The 11,134-nt window shown below is 31.2% G+C and overlaps 6 protein-coding genes across 6 annotated transcripts; 4 read left to right on the top strand and 2 right to left on the bottom strand.

The window, feature by feature from the left end:
• Positions 1-369: 369 nt before the first annotated feature.
• On the top strand, positions 370-933 carry PPL_10832 (uncharacterized protein; the record flags this gene model as incomplete). Its single annotated transcript, XM_020581595.1, has 1 exon — positions 370-933. The coding sequence occupies one exon, from the start codon at positions 370-372 to the stop codon at positions 931-933; it is 564 nt and encodes a 187-aa protein (XP_020427911.1).
• A 522-nt stretch (positions 934-1,455) lies between these two features.
• On the top strand, positions 1,456-2,973 carry PPL_10831 (uncharacterized protein; the record flags this gene model as incomplete). Its single annotated transcript, XM_020581594.1, has 1 exon — positions 1,456-2,973. The coding sequence occupies one exon, from the start codon at positions 1,456-1,458 to the stop codon at positions 2,971-2,973; it is 1,518 nt and encodes a 505-aa protein (XP_020427910.1).
• A 147-nt stretch (positions 2,974-3,120) lies between these two features.
• PPL_10830 (uncharacterized protein) lies at positions 3,121-3,894 on the top strand (the record flags this gene model as incomplete). The annotated part of the gene is made up of 2 exons (XM_020581593.1): positions 3,121-3,446; positions 3,537-3,894. 2 exons carry the CDS (start codon positions 3,121-3,123, stop codon positions 3,892-3,894), a joined length of 684 nt encoding a protein of 227 aa, XP_020427909.1.
• A 210-nt stretch (positions 3,895-4,104) lies between these two features.
• Positions 4,105-7,256, bottom strand: PPL_10829 (eukaryotic translation initiation factor 4E; the record flags this gene model as incomplete). Its single annotated transcript, XM_020581592.1, has 5 exons — positions 4,105-6,000; positions 6,095-6,241; positions 6,318-6,431; positions 6,527-6,643; positions 6,753-7,256. The coding sequence occupies 5 exons, from the start codon at positions 7,254-7,256 to the stop codon at positions 4,105-4,107; spliced, it is 2,778 nt and encodes a 925-aa protein (XP_020427908.1).
• A 500-nt stretch (positions 7,257-7,756) lies between these two features.
• PPL_10828 (uncharacterized protein) lies at positions 7,757-9,050 on the bottom strand (the record flags this gene model as incomplete). Its single annotated transcript, XM_020581591.1, has 4 exons — positions 7,757-7,763; positions 8,015-8,375; positions 8,450-8,615; positions 8,691-9,050. The coding sequence occupies 4 exons, from the start codon at positions 9,048-9,050 to the stop codon at positions 7,757-7,759; spliced, it is 894 nt and encodes a 297-aa protein (XP_020427907.1).
• A 473-nt stretch (positions 9,051-9,523) lies between these two features.
• PPL_10827 (Putative nucleolar protein) lies at positions 9,524-11,096 on the top strand (the record flags this gene model as incomplete). Its single annotated transcript, XM_020581590.1, has 3 exons — positions 9,524-9,936; positions 10,029-10,704; positions 10,794-11,096. 3 exons carry the CDS (start codon positions 9,524-9,526, stop codon positions 11,094-11,096), a joined length of 1,392 nt encoding a protein of 463 aa, XP_020427906.1.
• Positions 11,097-11,134: the final 38 nt, after the last annotated feature.

The following is an 11,134-nucleotide window of genomic DNA, read 5'->3' as shown; positions in this document are numbered from 1 at the left end:
AATAAAAAAATGAACTATTAAACTTCGTCTACCTATGTGTGATATACATGTATCTAATTGTTATTTATTAATATTTAAAAATTAGTAATTATCTGAAAAAAATGTAGTTCTGTCATTTGAATCTTTTTTTTTTTTTTTTATTAACATCCTTCTGCTTCTGCTTAGCAGAAAAAAACAAAAAAGAAAAAGAAAAAAAAAACTTAAGAACCTTTTAAATATATAAAAAATATATAAAATTTTATAGTTAATCAAAACAAAAATCACTAAACTTTGTTCACTACTATATAAATATATAGATAGATATAAAACTAAATCAATAATTTATAATTATAGACTGTTGTTTAATTGGTTATTATATGAGTGTATAAAATGACAAATGTACTTCAACAGTTAAAGAAAGATTTAGATGACGTCAACAATGACCTAGAACTAGAGAGAAAGAAGATCAAGACATTGAAAGAGGAAAATATCAATCTACTTATCAGAGAATATGAATATATACAGAAAATTACTCAGTTGGAGGAACAACTTAAGACAATCTCGAAATGCTATCTATGTAACAGTGGCAACAACAACAACAAAGTCGATACTAGCTTAAAGAGCGCAAGTTTTAAATCAGAAAATAATACCTGCTCAATACCATCAAACGACAGTACAACACCAATTACCATGAATGAATATGAATATATAAAGCAACTGGAGATGCAAATTCACGATTTACAACAAAAGGAGGAAGCCCGAAAAGAAAAGATAGATTATTTCAATCAGAAAGAACAGCTAATAAGAAAAATAACATCAGCACCACCAACCAATCCTAATAGCCATCACAATAAATCACCGGTGAAGAAAGGCTATATAGTTGCCCGCAATATCAACGATACCATGAAACTAAAAAATCTTCAAACTGATTCTTCGTCATCATCAACCGAATAACTTTTCTTTTTGATCAATTAATAAATAATCTGTACATTACATCATGATGACTGTTGAGTTTTATCTTATCTTCCCTATTAAAAACTTAATATCTAATCTTAATCCTTAAAAAAAAAAAAACGGTAGACTGTTAATTTGATTCATACAAATGTTAAAAAACATGTAGTCATCGATTTAACTAACTATTTTATATTCATTCTCATCATTATAATTTTTATTTTTCTTTTGACAATCTATCTGAAATCATTCTTATACCTATTTAAGATGTGGAGCTTTTTTCTCGCTAATTAAAGACAAATATCACATCAAATTTTCATTTCTGTATTACTCAAGTAAATATCATCATTATTAGTTTTGATAATATCTGTTGATTTTAAAAAATTAAATTTCTCCTAGATATTTCAGAAAATATCTGATCAGTGGAACGAGATAAGATTAATTAAAGAGTTGAGTACTATTTTAAACAAAGATTAATGACTAAGAAGAAGTTAATAAGATAATTATAATATATATTTTTGCAAAATGATTAATTTAATATTTTCATTATTTTTATTATTTGGTGTTTCAACACTTGTACAGGCACAAGTAGAGCCGGAAACACTGTTTATTTTGAATCCAAATATCGCGCAATACACTATGCCATGTGGTAACACAACAGAAAATGCTTGTCCTAATATCGCTGTTGCTCTGAGTGCCACCAACGCAACTAATATCCTGCTGGATTTGGGAAATTACACATACACCGGTCCAAACAACACAAACATCAACTTGGTAAACATAACACTCACTGTACAAGGTGATCCAAATACCTATGCCACTATCGATCTTGCGCAGAATGGTTTGCTCTTCAGCATAATGGATAGCCAGCAGAAACAAGGTGACGTCGTCCTAACCCTCCAATACCTAAACATTGTCAATGGCTCTGGATTCCACGGTGTCTACGGTGGTGTCATCTATATAACTACTAACTATTCCAATACTATTTTACTTTTGGAGAATGTCGTTGTTTCCAATTGCAATGCTTACTACGGTGGTGTCGTATCTCTCCAGTCAACTCTGAATTCTTCCTCAATCACCTTTTCCAACTCAACGTTCACCAACAACTCTGGTACTTACGGAACGGTTTTCTTTACCACCAATGTCTGTCATCTGACAATCACCAATAGCAGCATCGTTGAGAATCAAGGTTTCAACGGTATCATCTACGTAGTGAATGGAACGCTTAAAATGAACAATGTCCTCATCGATTCCAACGTCGTCGGAGGTAGCTCCATCTTGAAATTGAGCAACAATGATCATGTGATTATCAATAACATGACTCTCACCAACAACTCTGTCCAGAGAGTAGTAGATCCAATGGTAGGCGGTATAATGTTACTGTTTGAGAACTTTGTTCAAATCTACAACTCGTTGATTTCGCACAACGTTGGAAGTGCACCGATCTCCTTCAACTCGATCGACACCCTCATAATGACCGATACTCTCATTATCAATAACTTTGCATCGGCATTTGGTGGTGGCATCGTATGTAACCACGGTTCACTGTTCATTACAGACTGTATTATCGCAGCGAACTACGCACAGCAATCGGGTGGTGCCATTTACATCTACGATGCACAAACTCTTAGCCTTACCAATACCACCGTCACCGGTAACTCTGTTGGTCCGGACGGCACTGGTAGTGCGCTATACATCGACAACGTAGCATCCAACTCGATCGACGGAGTAACCTTTTCAAAAAATCTAATCAACGGCACCACCAATCCTATCTTCTGTGATAACTCTGATATTGCAATCAACGACATCACCTCCGATACCGATAGTTTAGTTTCATGTTCGAACGGTGGTAGAGCCGGATGTAAATTCACTGGTAACTATGATATCACTGCAATCTCTTGTCCCACCAAAGGTAGACTTAGTCCAGGTGCAATTGCAGGTATCATCGTTGGTTCTATAGCTGGTTTACTGCTATTAGTATTAATTATATATATCATAAAGAAGAGACATCATAATCATCATAAATATCATAGTTATCATTAAAATTAAATAAATATAATTATAACAAATTGGTAAAGTTCAAAACAATCAACCCCGCATTTTGAGCAACATTCATGATTAATACTTTATTTTAAAATTTTATAACATATAGTTACTTATAAATATATATATTATTAAAACTTTAAAGCTATGAATAGTAATAAGTTTGTTGTTTTTGATTGTGGAGGTGTTGTAGGTAGTGATATGAAATATTCATTCGTGAAGAATCATGTCGCTACTCATTATCCTGAGAAGTCTGCTCAGGCAGAGTTACTCCTAAACAAACAACTATGGTCAAGAATCAGAGTGGATGCAACCTATACAGACCGTCAATACTTTGAAGACTTTGTAAAGCAACTAGACATTCCATCCGATCAACAATTGATCGAGCAATTCATGCTACATACCAAACAAGAGCTCTATGCATTCAAACCACCTTTACAAGTTGCATTCGATCTACATCATAGATCAATAAGGTAAATAATTATAAATAACTATTATTATTATTATTATTTTAATATATTAATAATTATTATTATTATTATTATTATTATTATTATTCGTAGTACATATATATTATCAAATCATGGTAAAGATTGGTTCAATTATATTTATGATAGTGAAGCTTTGTTTAAAGCAGCATTCCCAGATAAAGAGAAACTGGTTGTTTCATATCAAGTCGGTTATTATAAACCACAACAAGAGATATTCCAAAGTTGTTGGGATATAATGTGCAAGTATGAATCTACACACAACAACAAAGCTCTACAACTTTCAGATAAATCAAAGGTGTTGTTCATCGATGATAAAATAGACAATATCAATGCAGCTAAAACATTTGGTTGGCAAGCCTATCAATTTAACTTTAACATTGAACCAGTAGAGAAGTTATCAATTGCAATTGAACATTTCTTGGCAAACTAAACAAAACAAATCACTCTTTGTCTTTTGTTTTTTTTTTAATTAAAAAAAATAAATGTTAAATGTTTTATTAAAATTAATAATAAAGTTATAACTAATTAATTAATAGTTTAGTAAATATATGATATTGATTTGATATTGTTTGATTTGTTATTTTGTTTTTGTTTAGTTTCTTAATATATTTTGTGATGTTGTTGTTGTTGTTGTTATCTCTCAATTGAGAATGAATTTAAAGAGGATTGCAAGTATTAATACTAAAATGACAGCACCAGCACCGACCAATTTGATATCAAATGAATTGTTATTGTTTGTTGATTTCTTTGTGATTTGCTTTGTGGTTGTAACAGGTGTGGTTGGTTTGCTAACTTTAGTCTTATTACTACTACTATTTGATTTATCTTTCTTATTGTTATTGTTGTTGTTAGATACATTGGTTGTGGTGACTGATGATGTTGTAGATGATGATGATGATTTAGGTTTAACTGGTGTCTTATATTCAATTGGTTCTTCAACCAATAAAGCATGAATTAACGATGTCTTTTCTTCTTTCTTATTATTATTATTATAACTGTTCTTCTTATTATTATTATTATTACTGCTATTGTTATCATCATCTTCTTTTCTTTCTTTCTTTGGTTTCTTCTCTTCTACTGATGTCCATTCAGCTGTTGCTGCAACCGGTTGAATCTCTTGTACCTTTGCCTTCTTGTCTTGTGGTTTAATCTGGAGTGTCAATCTTGTTGATTCTTCTTTGGTCTCGGTGGTCTCTACACTGGTGACGGCAGCAGCAACAACAACAGTCGGTTGTTCAATGGCAATGGTTTCCATCAACTTCAAGACATTGTCTTTTTGCTCCCATAGAGATACGGGTGGTGCATTAACAACTGGTGAGGTGGTAGCGTGTCTTGCTTGTCTCTTTCTCTCTCTTGATTGCTCGGGTTGTGGTGCAGAGGTAGAAGCAGCAGCAACAGTCTTTGGTGACTCGTCTTTAGAGGCAACGTTAGCAGCAGCAGTGGTAGTAGTTGGATTTGATTCCCAGAAGTTTGTCTCATTAACTTTCTCATCTGATACCTTCAATTGTCTCTTCTTTTCTTGTTTCTCTACCTTTTGTTGTTGTTGTTGTGGTTGTTGTGGTTGTTCTTTCTCTTTCTTCTCTACCTTTGGTTGTTCGACTTCCTTTGGCAGCAACAATCCAGTTGACCAAGCATTAACAGCAGCTGTATCTGGTTTCTTTGATTGTTGTTGTTGTTGTTGCTCTGAAGATTTCTCTTTCTTTTCCTTCTTTTCTTTCTTCTCTTTAGTGGCGGTGGTAGTTGGAGTAACAGATTCTGGTGTAGTGTCCTCACTGGAAGTAGCAGTAGTCTCAACAATATTGTTGACAGAAGGTGATTTTGGTAATAACAATCCGGTTGACCATGCATTTACCGATGGTGGAATAGTTGGTACGGCAACCTTCTTTTCTTCAACTTGTTGTTGTTCTTGTTGAGCTGGTGGCTGTTGTTGTTGTTCTTGTTGTTCTTGTTGCTCTTCAACTACTGGAATTGAATCAGCGGACTTCTTTGCAACGTATGGAGTTTGCAATGGAGTTGGTTCTTTTCCAAGGAGGATACCGGTTGCCCATGCATTCATACCGACTGGAATTTCAGGTACTGGAACAGCTGGTTCAGATGAAGAATTGTTAACAATAACAGTTTGTGGTTGTTGTTGTTGTTGTTGTTGAGCTTGTTGTTGTTGTTGACCTTGTTGATTTGGTTGATAACTTCCCAAAGTCAATGGTTTAATCTTTCTGAGTTGTGATGTCCAGCTACCGTTGTTGCTATTATTGGCATTACCACCATTGTTTTGCATGTTGTATCCAGACTTTCCGAAAGCCGAAGCGAAAACATTGATACCGTCATTACCGTCGGTCTGATCACTCCATGACTGACTGTTGTTGGTAATACTATTATTTCCAGAGTATTGATTGTTGTAGTTATCGAAACCACCATTATTATTATTGTTATTTCCAGAACCAATAGAGTTACCACCATTATTATTCTTTTGGAATTTAAAGTTCATCTTTTTCTTCTTTTCATCATTCTTTTTAAATGTTTTCAATAATATGGTGTTCTATAAAAAAAATAAAATGGAAAACCAAATTAATATAAATATCAATATTGCAAAGTTAAACTATGTGAATATTTAACGAATTTTAAATACATACATTATGTGATGAATATTTTGTGTATTTAACCTTTAATAGATTCTGTAAGGCATCTCTTAGACTGTTGACTTTCTCTTGATTCTCAGAGTCACTATTCCAAAGACTGATACTTAGACCCCAACTTCTAAATGATATAACGATACCATTCTGTATTTTAACAACAACAACAACAACATGTTAATATTAACATTGATATTAGTGTAATCTAATTAAATCAACTTACGGTTTGATCATAATTCTCCCATTGTGAAGCAAATACAATTGAAGTTACCAATGTAAACCAACTATTTAATACTTTAGCATATTCAATATTATCTTTAAGAATATAATTAACAGACTATTAAAATAAAATGTATGTAGATAAATAAAAACAATCAAATTAATTAATTAAAACATTGAATAACTATTATTATCAAATATATGAATACTTACGTATTTACCACCATCCTTATTCTTTGCACTCTCCCATGCTGGTTCAATACCGTCTTTGAAAATACTGATATTTGTATCCATTGGTGATGTCAATGATGACCATAATTGCATTAATGTCTAAACAAAAGATAGATAAAATAAATAAAATAAATAAATAAAATATTAATAAATCATAAATGATATTTTATCATTAAAATAAATCACTAAAATAATAATAATTACTTACTTGAATATTATTAAAAGTTCCAACTCTATTTAAACTTTGAAGATATAAACTGTTTTCATCTGGTTGAGCTGGTTGTTGAGGGGTTTGTTGAGTCTTTGCTTTCTTGGTATTATCGTACCAGAGTACCCAGGTGTCATTGAACGACTTGGTTTGGTCCAACTCTGAGAATTCGGTGCTCGAAAAATCGAATTGCAAATCGATCGAGTATTGTGGTTGCTTATTGAGTTGCAGAGCAGATTTCTTATGATTGGATTTCTGGTTCTCTACGATTTCACCATCTTCCAATTCATGTCCATGTCCTTGATGTTGTTTTTTATTATTATGTGTACTAGTAACATTTGGTACGACTTGATCCTCTACGATCTCACCTTCCTCCAAATCACCACCATTTTCTGAATCTTCTTTCTTTACAGGTTTTTCATTCGACTTGTTGGTAGAATCACTTTCGACCATTACGAATTCATCTTCATCGTCATCTTGTAATACATTGAAATAGTTTTTCATTTTCCAAAACAAAACTAATCTAATCTAATTTTATTTATTATTTTTTAAGAAATTTATATAAATAAATAAATAAATAAAATAAATATGTATATTTAATAATAATAATTATATCACGTGATTATTATTATTTAAAAGTGTGATCAAAAAAAAAGTATAATAACAAATTATTATTGTTGAACAATACAAATGGTTGGTTGATTGTAATATTGTGATTTTGGTGAGTCACTTTTAGATGTATATCTATTGCAATGGATGCGTTGGATAGAAATTTCTTCTTGGTCAAAAAGAAAAGTTTTTTTTGTTATCCAGATTCATTTTTCTTTTATTTTTTTTTTTAAAATTTTTTTTTTCTAAAAAAACGAAGGAGTCAAGCTATTTCGTGCTGCAAACATCATGTTTTTTTGATTCAAAAAAAAAAGTCAAACTTCTTCTTTCAACCAGAACAACCATGAAAATTTGTGTGTGTAATTTTTTTCTCAAAGTTATTGGTGTGTTTTTTATTAATCCCTGTATAAAAGAATAAGATATGTGTGTGGTCAACTTTTACCCAAAAATAACTAAAATAATGGTGATGATGATGTTAATGATGATGTTTTATTTATTTGTGGTGTGATAAATCATTATTATTAATATCTTTTGTTTGCTGTTTTAAACATTAAATAATTATTTATTATTACAAAATAAACTTTATTCTTTTTTTTTTTGTTTATTTTATTATTCTTTTTTTCTTTTTTGATTAATAAAATAAATAAATTTACAAATTAGCACGATTATGTTGAGTTTTTAACCAATCTACGTTTGGACCTCTTGGTACGATCTTTGGAGATGGTGCATTCGGTGAGAGATAGTAGATCTTTTTGATGTGATCGAAATCGACGGTCTTGTTGAATTGCGGTTTCTGATAGAGATCCTTCAAGTAGTTTGATATCACTGGATAGTCGTGAATGGTCTTTAGATTCAATTTGTATGCACCGTAATATGCCGGTTCGAATCTAATCAATGTGACAAACAACTTTATATCCAGCTCAGTGAGTTGTGATCCTGCAACATATCTAGTTGTACCAAGATGTTTCTCAAGATCGTCCAAAGCAGCAAAGAATTTATCTGTTTTTGTTTCATCTAATAAATGATTAATTAATTAATTAGTTAGTTAGATATTATAATTATTCAATATTGCACTAAAATAAACATACAATCAGCTTGAGTTGTAGCGTAACCAGGACCGTAGACGCCCATAATAATGGATGCATTGTAAATGGTAAACAATTCATCGATCTTTGATTTTAAAGATTCTGGATAGAGGTCAACTTCCGGATGTTTAGCGAGATTATTCAATTGGTTGTTGAATATTCTGAGAATCTAATAATAATCATAGTTATAGTTAAGTTAATAATAGGTTTTTAATTAAATTGTGAACAACCAGTTATAGCTTACCTCTGCAGATTCATTATTTACAATGGTACTGGTTTTGGTATCCCAAAGCACGGGAACTGTGTATTTACCTTCGTAGGCTGGATCGTTCTTCAAGTAGATTTCACGTGCACCTACGAAACCGTTGACCTTATCAACGGTGGAACCAGCGGTTTGCTGCTCGGCATTCGAGAAGATCCATCCGTTGGGACCCATGCCTGGTTCAGTGTAGGAGACATCGATAGCATCCTCCAATCCCTTAAGATACAAAGCGATGTGTGTACGGTGAGCGAAAGGACATCCTTTATTCAAATACAAATGATATCGATTTGCCTCTGGTTTATATTGTCCGTCTACTTCAATTTGATGTGTATATGAAGGCATTTTCTTATTTATTTATTTATTTATTTATTTATTTTCTAAAAGATATATATATCTTTATTTATAATTGTCTTTGATTTATATTATTAATAATTATTTTTGGTTTTGATCATCAATTTATAGCCCCAATAATTAACACACATTTGGTAAAATTTTCATTCTCTTCTGGAAGATGCATGTAGAATAGCTATAAAATTCCTCCAAAGCAACAGATTTTTTTAACCACACCCACACAAACATACACAAATATAAATTCCTTTTAAGTTTCATTCGAATTCTAAATAAGATATGATATACACTAGTATAAGTGATATTAATTAATAATTTTATTAATAATTTTTTTTTTTTTTTGTTTAATTTTTAAAAATTGTTTTGTTTGATTCCTTTTTGAGATTACCAAATCTATCTATTTCGACATCGTGTTTTTTTCTTCTGACAGTAAAAGTCACACAGCTTCTTCTGATTTTCAAAGAAGAATGACAACAACAACAACAAATATCAGTAATAAAGATGATTCATTAAATAAAAACAATGATAACTATAATGATGTTAGGGATCAAATAGATAATAATGAAGGTGAAGAGAATGAGAATGTTTCATTGGATTTAGAAAAACAAACAGTAGAGCTATCGGATTTCCTAAAGAACAAACCAAAAGAGTTTATCGATTTCTTAGTAGAGAATGATATACCATTCGATTCTTATGATATTAAAGAAATACCAAGATTCATTAGATTAAATAATAGATTATTAAATAGTAATGATAAACAAGATATAAATAGTTTTATAAAACAATTAGAAACAGAGTTGAAAACCGAGTTAATACCACTCAAGTGGTTACCTCATTTCTATAAACTATCGGAAAGAGTTGGAATAGCTTCATCAAAATCGTAATGTATCAATCAATCAATTATTCATTCATTCTATTCAAATCTTTATATATATATTAATGTATGTTGGATATATGTTGTTATCTTAATAGTTATAAGAATGGTTTGATATATGGTATGGATGCTTCTAGTGGAGCAGCAATATTGGCATTAGATCCACAGCCTGGTGATAATGTGTTGGATATATGTTGTGCACCTGGAACAAAGCTGTCGATGATTGCCGACATGATGAATGGAGAAGGTACTGTCACAGGTGTCGATATCAGTCTTCAAAGATTGGGTTCTTGTAAAACGATACTCAAGAAATACAAGGTACCGAGTGCCAGACTATTTCAATGCGACGGTTCAACATTCAACATTAAAGCACCTATTAAAGATGATCCATTACCATTCAAACCAATTAAGAAACAAAAGAAAAATAATAATAGTAATAATAACAAAGAAGAATCAAAAGAAGAAGAGGAAGAAGAAGAAGATGTAAATAATGAAGAATATAAACAAGTTAGTAATAATAATAGTAGTAGTGGTAATGGTAATTGTAATAAGAGAAGAGTTTCAAAGAAAAAGACATCGAAAGTAACATACGACCTGGATGGATTGTACTTTTGTAATACTTTTTATATGCGATATTCGAATGCACAGTTATATGACAAGGTTATTGTTGACGCAGAATGTAGTTTGGATGCATCGGTTCGTCATCTTCTTCAATACAGTAAGCTAGGTAGAAATTTCTTACCAAACGAATTAACTGAATTGACCGATTTACAGGTATATTATTAATATTGATCATTACAATATGATCATATTCACACACCAAATGATTCAATTATATTAATACATTCTTTCTATTATAATAGAAACGGTTAATACAAACAGGATTCAATTTATTAAAAGTAGGAGGTAGTTTAGTTTATAGTACATGTAGTTTCTGTAAAGTACAGAATGAAGATGTTGTTAAATGGTTATTAGATAACAATGCCAATGCTAAATTATTACCTTGTTTCGAAGAACAACAACAAGAACAACAACAAGACAGTAATAACAACAACAACAATGATTATAAAGTACCATATAGTAAAGGATTCATTGATAATACATATAGATTCTATCCAAAGAATGGAACAAGTGGAATGTTCATTTCAAAATTCACAAAGATATGAATGAATGAATGAATGAATGAATCAATTAAATAAATATT

The sequence above is a fragment of the Heterostelium album genome (assembly GCF_000004825.1).
Source record: "Heterostelium album PN500 unplaced genomic scaffold PPL_scaffold15, whole genome shotgun sequence".
Classification (NCBI taxonomy): Eukaryota; Evosea; class Eumycetozoa; order Acytosteliales; family Acytosteliaceae; genus Heterostelium; species Heterostelium album.
This window is presented reverse-complemented; position numbering and strand designations above follow the sequence as displayed.